Source organism: Caretta caretta, chromosome 7 (assembly GCF_965140235.1).
Source record: "Caretta caretta isolate rCarCar2 chromosome 7, rCarCar1.hap1, whole genome shotgun sequence".
NCBI classification, from domain to species: Eukaryota; Metazoa; Chordata; order Testudines; family Cheloniidae; genus Caretta; species Caretta caretta.
In genome coordinates this window covers 270,936-288,138 of record NC_134212.1, presented here as the reverse complement: position 1 = coordinate 288,138, position 17,203 = coordinate 270,936, and the positions used below count along the sequence as shown (strand labels likewise).

Genomic DNA, 17,203 nt, shown 5'->3' with positions numbered 1-17,203 from the left:
GGAAGGGAATACCATGAATATAATGAGCCAGATTCTCAGTCCTGCTTCAAGTAGCATGAAGGGCATGTAAAGCTGGTTCAGCAGGCTTCTTGAAGGTTGCCTCTATGTAGGCGGCCTCCTCAGCTGGAAAAGAGTTGCTGCAGCCTCTTGCGGCCCCTCCTCCTTCTCCCATGATTCCGCAGTGGATGTAGCCGTGAGGAGGAGATGTGGCTAGAATACTGCTCTGCTCTGGCAGTCCCTGGCTGTTGGACCTTTTCAGGCCACCAATAGCAGAGCAGCTCTGAATTACACTGGGGAATATGCCAACCCCAGATCCTGGTGTAAAGCTATGGCTTCCAGTGGGCAGTTACAGGACACTAGCGAGTGGGTAGGTTTAGTCCTGACTCAGGGCGGATTAGGACAGTGGTTCTCAATCTTTTTTCATTTGCAGATCCCTAAAATTTCAAATGAAGGTGCGGACCCCTTTGGAAATCTATTGTCTGTATATAGTTGAATTCTGTTCACACAGTTTTCAGTCTAAGTCTTTTGAGGACCCCTTAGACATAGTCCCGCAGACTCATGGGTCCATGCACCACAGGTTGAGAACCACTGGATTAGGAGATGGTGTTTCATTGGTTCAGAACAAGGAGGGAAGAGAAGGCACAAAGAGATGTGCAGTAGGGAGTTCTCACCAGAGTCCGGTACTCCAAGTCCTCTCGCAGAAGGCGGTTATCATTCAGGGTATATTTGGCTTTTCCTGTTACCCAGTCCACTGGTCCCTTATCTACTTGGTGCTTAATTCCACGGAAGAGCATATACAGCGGCTCGCCGACAGAGTCCTGGCAGAGATAGAAAGAGGCTCAACTCTTGAGAGAAGTCACTTTCATTCTGCCTGACAGTGACTTCAGGCCTCAGAACATGGACCCCTTTACCTCCAGGAGCATAGCCAAAGGCACCAGTCAACAAAGCAACTCAAAGAATCCAAGTCGGAGGGTTCCACCCATCCCATCCCTGCTCCATGTTCAGGATAAACTGTCTGGTGGGGCTGAGGCACTGAACTGGAACTCATGAGACCTGGATTCAATTCCATGTGTGCCACAGCATCCCTGAGTGACCTGGGGCAAGACACCATGCCTCAGTTTCCTCATCTGTAAAATGGAGCTCTGTAGCCAGGTTCACTTTGGAGCCTGCATAGGCCTTGTGGGCAGGTTCTGGCTCAACTGTCCCCCAAAGTCTGGAATGGCCTTGCTAGGCAGTCCACAAGCCTAGCAGCTGGGTTATGGTCCTTCATTCCCCAGTGCTCCCCAGGTTCTCCCAGCCAGACAGGGGTATGGTACCTCTCCACCAGGTCCCAGTGCAGGGCCCAAGGGAGAAGGGTCAAGAAGTGTTTCAGCACCCTCTGGCCAATACATCAGACCAGCTTCTCCTGGGCCAACTCCTACCACCCCATTCTCTCTTCAGTTTGGGATGTGGTCACAGCACTCTGCCTCTCCCTAGCAGAGTTCCCAATGAGTCTCAACAGTTCAAACAGCCAAATGGGGACTTCTCAGTTCATGTCTCAGGGTCCAGGTATTCTCCATTGTCAGGAAGCAGGGGCCCCTGGCCAGGTCTTACCCACAGTCCAGACCCTTCTCCTGTAGGCTGCTCTGTCCCAGAAGTAGCGATCTGGCATCCTCCCTACAGACAGCCTCTCCTTCACTCTCCGCCTGCTTGACTGTCAAAGTCCCCTTTTAAGCAGGTCCTCCATTTGGTGCATGCTCACCAGCTGCTGAGGGGTAGGGCCCTCTTGGCCCACAATACTCCTTCACTCCCTTAGCCTTTGTGTGGGGTCTGTAAACCCCATCATAAGCTCACACCAGTTTCTTCCCGCACAGGGGTGTTGTGCAGATCATCCCACTAATGCGTGTGAGACACTCAGCTATTACAGTGGTAGGGCTGTGGTTGCCAGACCAACATGTGGGCATGCAACAGTCCAGCTTAGCCCTTGGCTGCAGGCTTATTGAAAAGTGCAGATGAGGGGGTTGATGAAGTGCTGGATGCAACCCATGCTGTGAGCAACCCAGCTCTCCTCTCCTGCTCTCTGCACACAGGGTAATTTGTGACACCATTTTAGCAGGCGCTCAGACTGCTGATCTATATTAATGCAGCAGGGTTGTGGTATTCTTTTAGTCTCCATTTCTCTTGGCTTCCCCCCCCTTCCCATGGATGGAGAATTCTTACCCTTACAAAAGCATACAGACAGATGGACATCCAGTTGGTGAGCAGCTTCTCTACTACTGTTTCTGTCCTGAAAGAGAACCCCAGGCTGGTTACTGTATGTTACCCTCCATGGGGAGGCACCAGAGCAGAGAGTGGGGTGGATGATAAGGATCAGGACATGCTTTCTAGGACCCCACCCAAGTACAAATTTCAAGGCTTCAGACTGAATGGAGCACAGAACTTCTGGTGTGTGAACAGTAAGGCAAGCAATTAACCTGCAGTCACAAGAGGCCATTAATGCCTCTACAGGCTGCCCGAAGGACCCAAACATAAAACTCTGTGCTGTATCTCCAGCTTCCTGCAATGGGACAAAACTCACAACAGGGCAGTCAGGTGTCTATGCTCCTCTGCTCTCTCTCAGACCTATAGAAAGAATGATTTAGGAATAAAAGGCCCAGATCTCTTGCAAGGTACCAATCATGCCACCAGCTCATTGCAGAGCGGACAGGGTTTAGAAAAAGCTCAGTGTTGACCTAACCGTGGTCCCGCTGAAATCACGGGCTAAACACCCAACAACTTTAACAGGAGCAGAGTTAGGCCAATGCTGAATGCTGTGAGAAACCCCACCCTCCATGAGGAAATATCCTATGCATGCTGCCCTGTAACATCCAGCAGCACCTGCTACAAAACCCTGGGAGGAAGCTAATATCTGGGAATTGGGAGGATGAGATTTGTCAAAAAATTCCCACTGAGACTTGTCTCTCTCCAAATGGCTCACTGCACACCTCCTCATCCACTCTATGGCGAAAATGCCTCCCTAAAAGCCTTGGTTCCAGCCTCTCCCTCACACAATATCATACAATATTCTATTCAACCCCCCAGTCCTAGAATCTCCAAAATGCTATATAACACAATATCACATATAAATCCACAGTCCCAGTTCCCCACAATATAACACAATATCACACAGACCCACATCCCAGCTCCTCCCCTACAATATCACACACAGACCCACAGTCCCAGCTCCCTGCCCCGCCCCACATCACACTCAGACATATAGGGAGAGGTCAAGTACTTCTTGTGTGAAATGACTCAGCAGCAAAGGGGAAGTGACCTAGACAAAAGAGGGAGCACAAATTAAATGTCACCTCTAACTGTTGCAGGAAGGGACCAGAAGGGGATAGGATTAGAGCGGCAGAAGTCAGAGGGCAGGAAGCTGGTGGGTAGATGCCAGTCCCTGGAGAGCTTTGAAAACCAGAGAAACAATTCAGAATAGGATTCAGAGATGGGCAGGAAGCTAGTGAAGGGGCCAAATGACAGGGGTGCCATGCCTCTGCTTCCTTGAGAAAAAGTGTCTGCCCACAGTGTTGCAGACCCAGTGACATTTAGAAAGTGAGGATTTAAGCATTCATAAAAAGGGGATTGTGCTTGACAAGACAGGAAGGTTGGCTAAGGGCTCAGCATAGCCCAGGGCAAGGGGAGACAGAAGAATGACCACATGGTAGAGAAGCTGAAAAAGGGAAATGGGGGCAGAAAAAAGGGAGTTCAGTGTCTAGCATGAACTTGGAGGAAGGAGGATCGGCATGAAGGATTCCTGCTCTGTCTCATCACTGTCTACAGCTGGGATCTCTTATTTCTGTTGCCTCCTCTTTGATAGATCTTCATGTCTGGACACCTACTGGATCTGGATCTGCTGCACAGCACATGGTCTCATTGTTACTACAGAGGGATTACGAAGCTCTATTACAGCCAAGAAAAGTTCTGTCCAGGGACCAGCCATGACCAGGCTGAAGACAGTGGGACTATTACTGAATCACTCACCTCCGCAACATCAGCTTGGGGTTCTTGGCCACATACTGCTCAACGAGGTCATTCAAGAGAGTCTTTAGGATGTCAGTAAAGTACTCTAGCTTCCCATGCAATGACACAGTGAGAAGGGATGCCACATAGGCCCGGTCCCTTGGAGAGAATGTGCGCTGGATTTCCAGAGTGTGGATAAACTAGAGAGAGAGAGAGAGAGAGAGTCAAAGATGAATGAATGCTGTAATCTATTAAGATAGGGTAACCACAGCTATGGCCTTTCCCAGTAGGAGGTGCTGTGGGGAGTGTTATAGATATGGGGAGTATCCACCTATTCCAGTCTCTTGCTTTCCATCAGGAGGCACTTTAAAGAATGCTGTAAGTGAGCTCACAGTCCCTTACATCTCTCTTGGCAACAACTGCCTGTGAAATGGCACAGGAGCCAGCTACTGCAGGGAACTAAGGAAGGAATGTTACCTTGGTAAGGAAAAGTTTACTATTGAGGAGGTTGGAGAGCTGCACCAAGCCTTGCTCCACTGTTTGCCGCCGACACTCGGGCATGTCCAGGCCCCTCTGCAGTGGAGACTCACGGTGTCCTGGAAAGAAAATGCGTTCTGCGTAGGATCTGTAATCCAGGAAGGGGATCCCGGTGCCAACAAGGTCACTGGTGAGATCCATCATCTCCGTCATCAGGTCTGAAAATAAAGGGAGCTTCTGTGTTACAAAGTTAGACCAAGAGAACGTGTGTCCCAGAGCGTGGAACATGGGGCTGTGAGGTAACTAGATCTAATGGGATGGAACTGACAAAGGAAACAGACGCTAAATATCAGTGAGATGCTTCATCCTGTGGAATCCTCTCCAAAGGAAGGAGTGGAAGCCCTGTCATCTGGGGCATTTAAAACTAGACTGTTCGGAGCACTGGCAAATGTTCTGTAGGGAGCTCTCCAGCCCTGGCTCCTGGGGAGGGACTGGAAGGTCTGACAGGTTTTTATTCTTGTTTACAGCTGGGGGCCATCTTTTGGGTTTAAAAAAAAAGCAGAAAAAGCTCTACCAAGCAGATTGCGAAAGGATGATGTTTAATAAAGGATTGGCCTTGTGTTTAGTCAGGCTCAATGGATAATAGGCGGTATCACAGGTCAGAGACACAGTATTATACAGTCACTACAGCACCATGACTTTCATGCGTCTCATTGAAATCACTGTATTAGTCTCTCCTGTAGCTCCTAGTATCCCCCCTTCCCCGTGCTCCTTGCTACTAGTGATAGAATTATAGTTTGTGGATAAAGGGGGACACTAATGATCCCATCTCTAGATTCTGATATTCCAGATGAAGAATTGCAGAGACCAGTATGGGCCAAACTCTGTTCCCAGTTACACAAGTGCCACTGCACTGACCTCAAGGGCATGTGGGTAGCTGAGCAGAATTTAGCTGTAAACTGTAACACACTGACATAGGAAGGTGTATGATTGTTCACACAGAGGCAGCTCCTGAGACAAGGGCCATACGGCCTGGAAGAGATGGAAGGGCCAGATATGGTTCCCCAACCCCTCTATTTGCAGCTGCAGGGGAGGGAAGTTCTCTTACCTGTGAACTCCTTTTTGCATCTGTCCCGAACACTTGTTTCCAGATTTTCCAACTGGATTTGAACTTTCTTATAATCCCTTAGAGCCTGTTTGCTCTTCCTCCTGTAATGGGAAGCAGAGCTGGAGACCACCTGGCTGACTCACTGCAGATGAGATTTCCATCAGGCTGGGCTTAATTTAACATAATTTAGGTTTTGGTTTCTAAACTCCCCCCTGTCTACACATCTCAGGGAAAAAAGATGTCCCCCCAAAGTGTTCCTCAAACTGAGAAAAGGATGGGCCTTACCATGTGTGCTAAAGAACTGAGGGCTGGCTGAGCAAAAGGAGCTAGCGCTGAGCTGGATCACAAGTTGGGCGTGAGGGGCCCATCCTCTTCAGAAGAATGGAGGAGCCTCTCTTTTGAGGCCTTCAGCTCATCCTTGCTCCTCAGGAGGTGACAAAATTCCTGGCTAATAACTCCAGGCTGCTCCAGACCAACCTGCTAACAACAGCATCCTACATTGCAACTCCCAGGCTGACAGCCTTTTTTAGACCAGATTACGTGATCATCTTCTGCACAAGAGCAACTCTCTGGTTTCCAGTTTCCGACTCTGTGTTATGTCTTATACGGAGGCAATCCTAAGTGCATCATTGGGGGCTTCTATACAATTCAACCACGCATCTAACTATAGATAAGCATTTTATCTGCAGCATTTTTTTGGAAATGAATTTAGGGCCTATCTTCTCTTTCCATCAGCCCCTCAGGAAGATCTCAACTGTGGAGTTGGTAGTGGTGGCAAGGGAGGGTCCGTGATAGTAAATCCACGTGCCCCAAGAGGGAGCAAAATACGGGGAGGTATCTCTGAACACTGGATAGACCAAAACACCCAAAAGCAGAGGCCAGTGGCATAAATCCTTTTGCAAACCCTCAGCTTACACTGGAAGGTGTGTCTGGGATTTACTTGCAAACTCTGAACTCCAAAGGCAAGTGGCCTTTCAGGTGGGAGTTCTGTCACCAAGGCCAAATCTGCACCTTCTGAAGTCCAATGGGAAGGCTGCAGAGCCTCACCCAAAGTAAGGAAAATTGAGGGACTAAATTAGGTCCCAAATGTAGAGGCCTAGCTATGCCCATTGAACATTCCTGTTGACGGTGATCAGGGTGCCCAAAGATCCTGCAGGTCACCACTGAAGGTATGTCTACAACACAATCCAAGGTATGCTTGCAGCTCAGCTAGAATACCCATGCTAGCTTTAAGCTAGCTAGCATGCTAAAAATAGCAGCCAAGAGGCAGTGGCATGAGACTTCAGCATGGGTAGTGCAAGACACCCAGGGACCTGGGTACATACTCATGTTGCTGAAGCCTTGCTAGCGAGATTGCAGTTAGCCTGGGTATGCCTCCCGGATCTGCAATCATCCCTCCAGAGCAGGCGCTCAGGCACTTCTCACCTGTAGATGAAGACAATGATCAGGACAATCAAAGCAACAAAGGAGGCTCCGACACCCAAGCCAATCTGGGCCTCCAGGGGGAAGGTGAGCTGGCTCTCTGTGTCATATTGCACTCTGCCCAGCAGGAAGTTCAAATTCCCCATCTGCACCTGCAAACGAAATGCAAGCCCAGGCAAGATCAGAGCGTCAGATTCTCCTCATCCTGCAGACTGAGTCATGGGCTCCAAGGGGAATGCTTGACTGTCTCACCCTACCCCACACCACTACCAGCTCCACGACAAGCACCTCTGTCTTATCCTCCCCCCGCACCAGTGCCTCAGTGTTCTTCTTCCCCTCTCCCACACCAATGCCTCCATCTTCCTTCCCCCCCACACCATCAGCACTTGTCTCTTCCCTCCCTCCACACCAGAACCTGTCTTCCCACCACCTCTGTCTCCTCCTTCCCCCCCCACCTCCATTTCCCCCCTTTCCCCACCACTAGCACCTCCCCCTCCCCAGTAGCTCTACAAAAAAAGACCCACAGCAGCAAGTCTCAAGGCACAGTCAACTGACTCCAGCTCACACTATGGAGCAAAAACTAGCAGCGCTGAAACCCAGGGAAGGGTCTCGGAGCCCAGGGAAGGGGGATCAGTTAACCCGGCCTCTGAGACTCAGTACCATGGGGTTTTTTTGCTTGGTAGATTTCTCCCCCCACTAATTCAGTGTTTATACTCCCACCCCCACTGCTGTCTCCGCTGCTTAGCTGAGCTCTTACTGTAAACTCTGGGAGTGAGTCTGTTCCTTCCGGCTTTGTGCGGTGCTGTGGAGCTGGCTGCTCAGATGGAGGTTCACAGTACAGATGATTCCTTGTCAGGGTTTTTACAACACAGACCCCTTCCCCAATCATGGCCACCACTTCCTCCTTTGAAATGGCCAGATCCAGATTTTCCCCCTGGAATACAGGTGCAAAAGGATATCAAACCTGGGCCTCTCTGGGAAGGCAGCTGTGCATAACCCCTAACTTTAGAGAGGCTGACAGGATTTAACAGGCCAACCACGGGGCATGCTGAGAGTTCTACAAAAGCCCTATTAACTCCCTCCCTAGTCTCACCAGGAAGTAAGATTGCCACCTGGGAGCAGGCAGCATGAAATCCTAAGATGAAGGTACTATGCATGGACAAGCATCCCCTGCACTGGAGATTCTGGGAAACAAAATTTGCAGATAATTCAACATAAGAAAAGGGCCTGTCAATGGGATACAGGACTAGCTGGAATCTTTCCTAGATAAAAAAAATCTCATCCATCATTATAGGATGTCACTGTTAAAAATTTGTGCCTAATTTCTAATTGGAATGGGTCCGGCTTCAGCTTCCAGCCATTGGTTTTTTTTCTGCCTTTCTCTGCTAGATTAAGCAGCCCTTTAGTACTTGGTATTATTTCCCTGTGATGGTACCGACACACTGTAGTCATGTCACCTCTTAAGCTTCTTTTTGATAAACAGGTAGAGCTCTTTATGTTTCTCACTGTAATCTATTTTCTCGAGCTTTCTAATAATTTTTGTGGCTCTTCTCTGCACCTTCTCTAGTTTTTCAACATCCTTTAAAAATGTGGACATCAGAACTGGATGCAGTATTCCAGTATCAATCTCCCCAATGCCGTATAAAGAGATAAAATCACCTCTCTTCTCCTACTCACTGCTCCCGTTTGTACATCCCAGGTTCACATTCATCCTGTTTGCCCCAGCATTGCACTGGGAGCTCCGGTTCAATTCCTTGTTAACTGGGACTCAGATTTTTTTTTTTCCCAAAGTCACCGCTTTCCAGGATACAGTCTTTGCATTTGGCTCTATTAAAATGCATTTTGTTTGAATGGGCCCAGCTTACCAAGTGAGCCAGACTGCTGCGTACAACTGCCTTGGCCTCATCGTTATTTAATACTCTGTCAACCTTTGTGTCAGCTGCAAATTTTATCAGTAGTGATTTTCTATTTACTCTCCAATCACTGATGAAAATGTCGAATAGCACCAGACTTAGTAAAGACCCCTTGCAGAATCACTCTATAAAGTCTCCCATTAAATAATGATTCCTCATGACTATTACAATTCTTATATGTGCTTTGTTGATATTGTATGTTGCTAATTTTTTAATCAGAATGTCATGGGGTACGAAGTCAAGTGCTGTAAAAAGTTTAAGTATTACTGCTTTATCAACCAAACTTGTAATCTTGAAGAATGAAATCAGGTTTGTTTGACAAGACCTAACTGGCACTAATTATATTCCTATCCTTTAATTGTTAATAGACTGAATCCCATATCAGTTTTTTCATTATTTTGTCCAGGACTTAGGTCAGCTTAACTGACCTACAGCTACCTGGATCATCCCATTTGGTCTTTTTGACTACTGGCACAACAGTAGCACTCTTCAGTCTTTTGGGATTTCCCCACTATTCCAACATTCATTAAAAATTAACATCAGAGGGACAGAGATCTCCGCAATCACTTCTTTTACAGTTCTTGAGAGCAAATTATCTAGGGCTGGTGGCTTAAACATGTTTATTATCCCTAGTAGATGTTGTTTACCATTTTCTTTAGTTACTAACGAACTGGAAAGGACTTCAACATCTTCATGTGATATGAGTACACCATCCTGTTTCTTTCCAAATACAGAACAGAAAAATTTATTGAACACTCCTTTTCATATTTTGTATGCAGCTGGCCGCCTCACCCAGAGTCTTCTTCCAGAAAGTTTTATTCCACAAATGCAAAACCTCAAACACAAACAGTTCCCGAGCCCACCCTGGGCTACAGCTCCCAGTGGCTTTTGCCCTTTGCCTCTCTCAGAGTCTACTGCAGGAGTCTGTCTCTCTCTTGCCGCTCTTCAGTCCTCCTCGAGATAATCTGTCTGGAAGTTACCCTTCCACAGCACCTACCAGAGAAGTCAACTGCTCTTCTGCAGCTTTCACTACTAACTGAGCTCTCAGTAGGCTCATCAGCCTGGCCTAAGAATTGAACAGGGCCACATGATCCCTAGCCAGTCATAGAATCATAGAATATCAGGGTTGGAAGGGACCTCAGGAGGTCATCTCGTCCAACCCCCTGCTCAAAGCAGGGCCAATCCCCAATTTTTGCCCCAGATCCCTAAGTGGCCCCCTCAAGGATTGTTCTCACAACCCTGGGTTGAGCAGGCCAAGGCTCAAACCACTGAGCTATCCCTCCCCCCCCCAGTCATAACCAACTGGGAGAGTAGCTGATCTGTCACAGGCGAAGCTGGGCACAACTCCCCTTCAAGGGCAAGCCAGCTCATGATAGCATCATGAACAGTTATGCCATCTCCATCTAGTATACCTATACCATTGCAAGGATTTTTTGTTCCTTATATATTTAAAAACCCTTTATTGTCCTTCACCTCATCAGTCATGGATTCTTCCCTGATGTCTTTAGCTTTCCTATCAATTTTCTACACTCCATAACTTCTAATTGCTATTGATTGCTGTCTATTTCCCCCTTTTCCCATTCATTCTATATTGCTGTTTTATTTCTAATTGCTCTCCTCAAGCCCCATAGAACCCTCCAGCAACAATGCATGGCGCTAACAAGCTATGCACATAGCACACAGCTCTTTTTTGTTGCACTCCTTCTCCAGCTGTTGGGCAATTTCTCATTGTGTGTCATATTGTATCTCATTTAGGCTGTAGGCTAATAAAAGCAGGGACTGCCTTTCTTACCGTATGCCAGTGAAGTGACATTAAGATCTATGGCACTGCCAGGATATCAGAACAGTCCCAGGCCATCACCTAGGAAGTAGGTTTATGTGGTGTTTATAGTGATTTTGAGCTGGTTGTAGCCTTACCTCCACAGAGATGACACTTCCTGGCTTGTGCCGATATGGTTTGGCAGGGTCCTCAGCATTCAGGGGTTTCAGGATTGGATTGACTTCATAGGAGAAGGGTGTGGGATGCAAGGACTTGAAATCAAAGCTCAGATTATCCAGAATAAATTCCAGTTTGACCTGGACAATCCGCAACAGCAGGTTAATGGCCGGAGTTTTACACAGGATAAGGTAGGAGGAGTTAATGAGACATAGTTCTTCAAACTAGGAGCAGAAGGGAAGAGAGTCAGGAATCTGAAAGAATAAGTCAGCCTCTGTTCTAACGCTTCTGCTCCCCTGTGGCATCCCATCACCAGGGTTCTGTGGGACAAGCGTAAAGCAGAGCACAGGGATCCCCTGCACTCATCCTGTCTAGGTGCCATCCCAGTCACCCATCCCAAATGCAGAGGACAAGTCTGAACTTTAAGGGATTCTCCAGGTGATTTTAGTGGTCTCTGAACTCTTCTCAGCTGCGTGGAGCACCTGGAATCCCCTTGCCAATAGTCCCTATATTTAAAATACTACAGGGCTGGTGACCAGGCATTCCCCATAGAGAGCTCTCAGACCTAGCATTCACAGCCCCATGGATCTGACAAAACCTGTTTGTTTACTTTCGTGGCCAACTGCAAAGCCCATCTGTTCACTGGGGTTTTCTGTGGTTCAGCTGCCTGGGAGGCTGCATGCCTCTAGGGGGTGGAGGATGCTGCCATTCCGATTTATCAGTGATTTTTGTTACCTTTGTGGTAATGTTTTTACATTTTGTAAACATGGCAAAAGATTAATATCTAAATATATCAAATAGCCTCTGTTCCCCCGCTGGAATTCACAGCCACAAATAAAACCTGTCCAGAATGATAGGGAAATATGGCTTTCAATAAAACATAAGAATTGTCACAATGGAGCAGACCAATGGCCTGACTGGTCCTGCATCCTGTTAGATGGCAGTCCAGGATGTACCTAGTATACCCAGAGAGATTCACCCCTTGGTCACGAGGGCTTTTTAAATGAGTATAATAATTATGCACCACCACCTATTTCAGAGAAAAGTGGCCACCTGATAATGCAATCTGCCACGCGTGCAGTATGATTCGGCAGGGGATGGGCAGAGGTGACTAGGTCAGCATTTCAGAGGCAGTGGGGATGTGCACCAAGCCCTCCACTGCGGCACATACAGCACATGTGCAGCAGTGGACGTCCAGCTCGGTGGTGTGCTGTGGCTACCAGGCTGTTAAATGAAACCCTACCACGTTGGAGCCTCTACTGAGATGGACTCTATACAGTCTGAGACACTAGAACAGCTGCTCCACAGGGACTCTTCTTCTGGGGTAGTCCTAATGGCAGGTGAGGTGCTGTAAATGGCAGGCGGAATTGAGGGTATAACAACTTCATTTAACTTTGGTTTTGTTGTCATCTCTCTGTGTGGGGCAGGGCCTTGGCCCCACTAAGGCAGAGCCGCGCTAGGACAGGGTGAAGTCTGTCTTTGTGGGGGCACTGTGCAGCCAGGCCTCACAATGTAATTGTAGATTTCCTCATGCCTTCTGCTGCTGTCATGTCGTTTGTCTCCCACACTGGAACTTTCTGCACAGGGTCTGGGGAGAGATGGGGATTTGGGAGCTGGAATTTTACAAAGTGGGGAGGGGAGTGTTAAACTTTGAATCTGGGGGACAATGTTTCACCAAGGAAGACTTTTTGTTTCTCATGTTCACTCTTAGTTTGTAGGACCCAAGACAGCTATAACAAGGGGCACAAGAGCCTCTGACATAGGAGGTCTCTGGCCATTAGGTCAGTAGCACTGACAGAGGCCTTCAGCCTCAATTCTATTGCATTCTTTGCCAGCACAAAGGTCAAGATACCTGCTGGATGCTGCACAGGGCATTCTGTGGGCACTCGGTTTCTGGCATGATCCTACGCCATCTCCCCAGCCCTCGCCGGCGGCGTTCTGATGGTGAAACCGTAATCCGGATCTTTGGATTTTGTACAACATCTAGGTTATGCCCATGAACTCGGATCACTCTCCCACCACTGCAACACACAGAAGCAGTCAGTGTCACTTATTTAGTCACCATATAACAACCCATAAGCTGTGTCATCCCTGACCCATGGCTGGTGCCAATGTCTGTAGGCCATGCATCCATCTGATGGCTCAATACACAAGTCTGGACTCACTCTACCCAGATGCTCAGATACTAAGGTGATGAGTGCAGTAAAAATACTTAGACATCCACACAGACACGGTTAACGCTCCGGTACCCGCTGTGGGAGTGTGTGGGCATGCACGCATGCACGCACAGCTCTCAGGATCCCTGATGCCCTGTGGGAAGAGCTGTGCACTTGCAGTGCAGCTCTCAGTACCTGAGGAAGCTCTTGGCTGGCTCTGCAAAAGTGATATTGGGATCCAGAGTGTATTTGAAGAGGAAACCCTCTAATCTCCGTTCCCTGTGTCCATATCTGATAGTTACTGGAAGCTCCACAGACACGTTACTGGGGCTCGTCTGACACTGTAGCTGATTCTCCTGCACCTCCGAGAGACTAAGAGACACACAGAGGAGAGACCAATAAAAGGTTAAAACATCCTCTGAAATGCTGCACCTTTATTTTGCTGAAAGCGCTCCAAGCACCCTACAGCTTGCTGCTCAGGTTTAACGCCCACCTTCTTAAAGGCCTTGTGTCCCACCTACTACCCTTACAAACAGGAGCACTCAAGACAGATGTCTGAGCTAGCCATCATTGCTGCTAGAGTGAATGGCTGAAGTGCTTTCTAGTGAGAAGTCTGGGCCAAACCTGAAGGGAATGGCGCATGGCAGTCTGTTTACAGTTACAGACTGCAACTACACAGCAGCTCTTACATGTGGCAAGGGAGGTCTCCAATTAGAACCCTGATCTCACTGGGGCACCCAGTCAGCAACTTGGAGCCCAGCAGGGTCAGGCAGGTTCCTCCAGCTTTAGGGCCTTGAGATGGAGCAATGGACTTCAGGTCTGGGTTCTGAATGGAAAGAAAAGAGAGAAATGAATGAATGAGGAACATTTAGCAAAATAAGTGAAGGAAAGACATAGTAGAGAGACCCTGATAGTGAGTTCCATGTGCTCTGAGCCTGCGGCTCGCACGTTACAACCACACACATGTATCTGGCTGTGTTCTAGCAGCTCTGCTGTTAATGAATAGAAGCAGCAGAGAGGGGGATTAAGGTACCAATAGGAAACACTAGCTGTGCACCAAAATCTCTCTACAGGTAATGAACAAAGATGAACACTGCAGGGTACAGAAATATCAGCCTCAGACATGAGTCTGAGATTAACTGTTTAAACAGACTGCAATAACAGTGAACATCAAGTAAATATGCTGATTACAATCTAGTGGATTCCATCTCCAAAACTGGATGTAAAGTGGACGTGTACCCTTTGGAGATAATCTCCAAAACTCACTTGTCTGTAGTGATTGACTCCCAAGCCCACGTGAAGTGGTAAAGGTGGTTGCTGAAGGGAGGAAGGTAGGTGAATTGGTGCAGCTGTTAAGGATGAAGACAGTAATTCAGGCCCTCAACCAGCCAGCCAAAGTTGCTGCTTGAAGGAAGAAAGATGTGAGGTGGAAGGCTGAGAGGTGGATGGTCATTCATACAGCCACTGGGAGTTCAGAAATTGGGCAGGATGGGATCTCTGAACTCTTTGGGACTTGCTAAATGTTCTCTTGTAGGCAGGTGTATAGGTCCCAAGAGAACACAAAATAGCCTTAGAGTCCTTTAATGTGCACAGAGATTTGTCCGTGCTGTCTGCAAACAGTTTAGACCCATCAAAAGGAAGGTCCTCTACCCTATTTTGGACCTCTTTGGAAATCCAGAGAGCTGGAGCCAGGAAGCCCTTCTCATAACTACAGCAGTAGAGAAAGAACAGGCAGCAGTATCAAGGGAGGCTTGTAGAGATGTTCTGGAAAGTAGCTGACCCTCCACAGTGACTGCCTAGAATTGCTTTCTATGCTCTGCTGGTAGGCGATCAACAAAAGAGTTCAGTGACGCTGACAAATAAGATTCTTTACCAAGTACGTCTAGATGCTTATGGTCTTTTTCATGGGGCATGGATTTAGCATAGTGCTGCCTTCCAGGGAATATTTCTTATCCACTTCCTTGTAGATAGGTGGAATAGTAGCTGGGGTGTACCAGACAATCTTCACATGGTCCAAAAGGGCCTCTGACAGGCAAAGCCATGTGGGCAGACAAGGGTGAATGAAGGATATCAAGCAATTTACAATGATGTTCTTTAATCTCCTCAAGAGGGATCTGCAAGGAGTCAGCAATTCTCTTGATCAGATCCTGGAACTGTTTAAAATCGTCTGCTAAGGATGGAGGAGGAGGCATGACTGCTCCATATTGAGATGAAGAGGAGGTGTTGGCTGGAGGAGAGACCTCTTCATCAGCTCTAGCTTCCTGCTCCTCAAAGTTTTCTTTTTGAGGATCAGATCTCCAAGAGAGGGCAGATGATGATGATTGCTTATCTTTGCAATGGGTGATGCTCAAAGTCCTGGAAAGTTGTTGGTGAGAGGTGCCCAAGGGTCCCAGTATGGCCCAGGAGGTGGTGCATAAGGCTTAGGAGGGGGCGCATAAGGCATAGGAGGGGGCATCCATGGGTGCTCACAGCAGCAAGCTAGTGGCTACCTTGTGCCACAAGTGGTCATAGCCTCAGAGACTTCTGGAAAGGAGGCCTCTATACAGGTGAGGAGGAGAGCCCTAAATCAATATTTAGGATACCAAGGCAAGGTCTTCATCAGAATCCTCTTCCTCAAACTCGCTATGGAATGGTGAAGCGCTTGGAGAAATCTGAGGTGAAACTGTCAGAACCAGGTGAACCTCCAGCGATCTTGATGTCCGCGGTACCGAAAATACGTCAGAGATGAGCAGTGGAAAATCAGGCACCTCAAATACACCCAGGTCATGGAGAAAACAAAACTCCTGCAGTACCGAGCATACTATCAGTGCCAAAGCCATGGTCTGCACCAAGGTAATAGTGGTCAAGGGAGCTGATGGTACCACAAGTTTCAGCCACTCCGAGGGAAGTGTGGTCAGAACCCAAGTGGGCTTCTTTGATACCAAGGAAGCAGAGGAGCTCCTCTTGCCCCCTTGGTCCACTAACTGTACCAATGGTCTCTCCAGGCCCGAGACTTTGCTGTCTTTCAGTCTAACAGTGCCCTGAGTACCTGAGGAACCAGCAGCCTGGAGTGTACCTGATTGGAGTGCGGATGGTGCTAAAGTAGTTGAAGTCACTGAGAACCTAGGCTTTTTCAAGGTAGATTCCCTACCCAGTGAATTTGAGGCAAAATCTTGGGAAGACTTATGAGAGAAGTCTTGCATCTTCCTCTTAGATGCCCTAGAGGAGTGCAGCTCAGAGATAGTGGAGGTAGCGGGTTTGCTCGCAGACAGGTGTATGGGGGGTGGGGGGGAAGGAGAGGAGGTGGAGGAGATGACAGACACAGTCCCTGGGCATGGGTCAGCAGCCAGGGAGAAGACAAAGTTTGATCTCCCTGTCTTTTCTAGCGCTAGATTTCAATGCCAGACAGAAGTTAAACTTCTGGGCATTGTGCGATTTCCCGAGGCAACAGATGCACCAGGAGTGCCCATCACTTACTGTGATTGCCTCCGGGCATGATAGACAACATTTGAAACCGGCAGAACCGGGCACAGCCTCCCAGTGAACAAGAAAACATCTTATCTACTAACTAATGTCTATCTAAAAGGGCAGAAAACTCTTGCCTGGAGTCCTGATGCAGCGAGTCTTTAAATTTTGCCATATAGTCCCACATATTGTCATCATACCTCCCAAGCACAGCTTGCTGGTTAGAGATACGAAGCTGTAATCCATCCACTGGATAAACTTTTCTGCCAAACAAGCCTAGTTTTTTTTGTCATTTTGTTTGGAAGTAGCACTTGCCTGGCCTTGCCTGTCTCTCTCATTGGCTGCTAGGGACCCGGAAGAAGGGTGAGAATGTAAGTATTTGTACCCCTTGGCCGGCATGTAGTATTTCTTCTCTGCCTTCTTTGAAGTGGGAGGGAGAGAAGATGGGGTCTGCCACAGGGCTCTGACAGGACCCATGATGGCCTTGTTGATGGGTAGGGCCACTTTAGATGCTGCAGCCAAGATATCAATGAGGTTATGCAAAGACTCGTTGAGTACCTCGCTCTCTAGTCAATGGTTTGCTGTAAAATTGGAAGGGCATATCTATTGGGTTCCTGCAGGGGTCAGTCCTGGGTCTGGTACTATTCAATATTTTCATTAATGACTTGGATAATGGATGGAGAGTATGCTTATCAATCCTGAAGCACTTGCATGAGAGGAAAGTGATCAGGAACAGCCAGCATGGATTCACCAAGGGAAGGTCATGCCT

At 48.0% G+C, this 17,203-nt stretch overlaps 1 protein-coding gene across 15 annotated transcripts in view; it reads right to left on the bottom strand.

Annotated features, from left to right (window-relative positions):
* The window catches only part of PLXNB1 (plexin B1), a 210,951-nt gene that overhangs the window by 27,436 nt on the left and 166,312 nt on the right, over positions 1–17,203 (bottom strand). For all 15 annotated transcript variants that reach the window (XR_012669163.1, XM_075130149.1, XM_075130148.1 and 12 more), the window contains 11 exons: positions 13,680–13,816; positions 13,186–13,362; positions 12,687–12,855; positions 10,816–11,058; positions 7,743–7,919; positions 6,989–7,137; positions 5,564–5,664; positions 4,456–4,673; positions 4,000–4,178; positions 2,200–2,266; positions 672–818 (listed from right to left, as the gene is read on the bottom strand). Coding sequence is in view for 14 of the 15 variants with exons in the window: in XM_075130149.1 (XP_074986250.1) it covers positions 672–818; positions 2,200–2,266; positions 4,000–4,178; positions 4,456–4,673; positions 5,564–5,664; positions 6,989–7,137; positions 7,743–7,919; positions 10,816–11,058; positions 12,687–12,855; positions 13,186–13,362; positions 13,680–13,816 (1,764 nt within the window). In the remaining variant the exon portion in view is untranslated. The remainder of the gene's footprint in view (positions 1–671; positions 819–2,199; positions 2,267–3,999; positions 4,179–4,455; positions 4,674–5,563; positions 5,665–6,988; positions 7,138–7,742; positions 7,920–10,815; positions 11,059–12,686; positions 12,856–13,185; positions 13,363–13,679; positions 13,817–17,203) is intronic.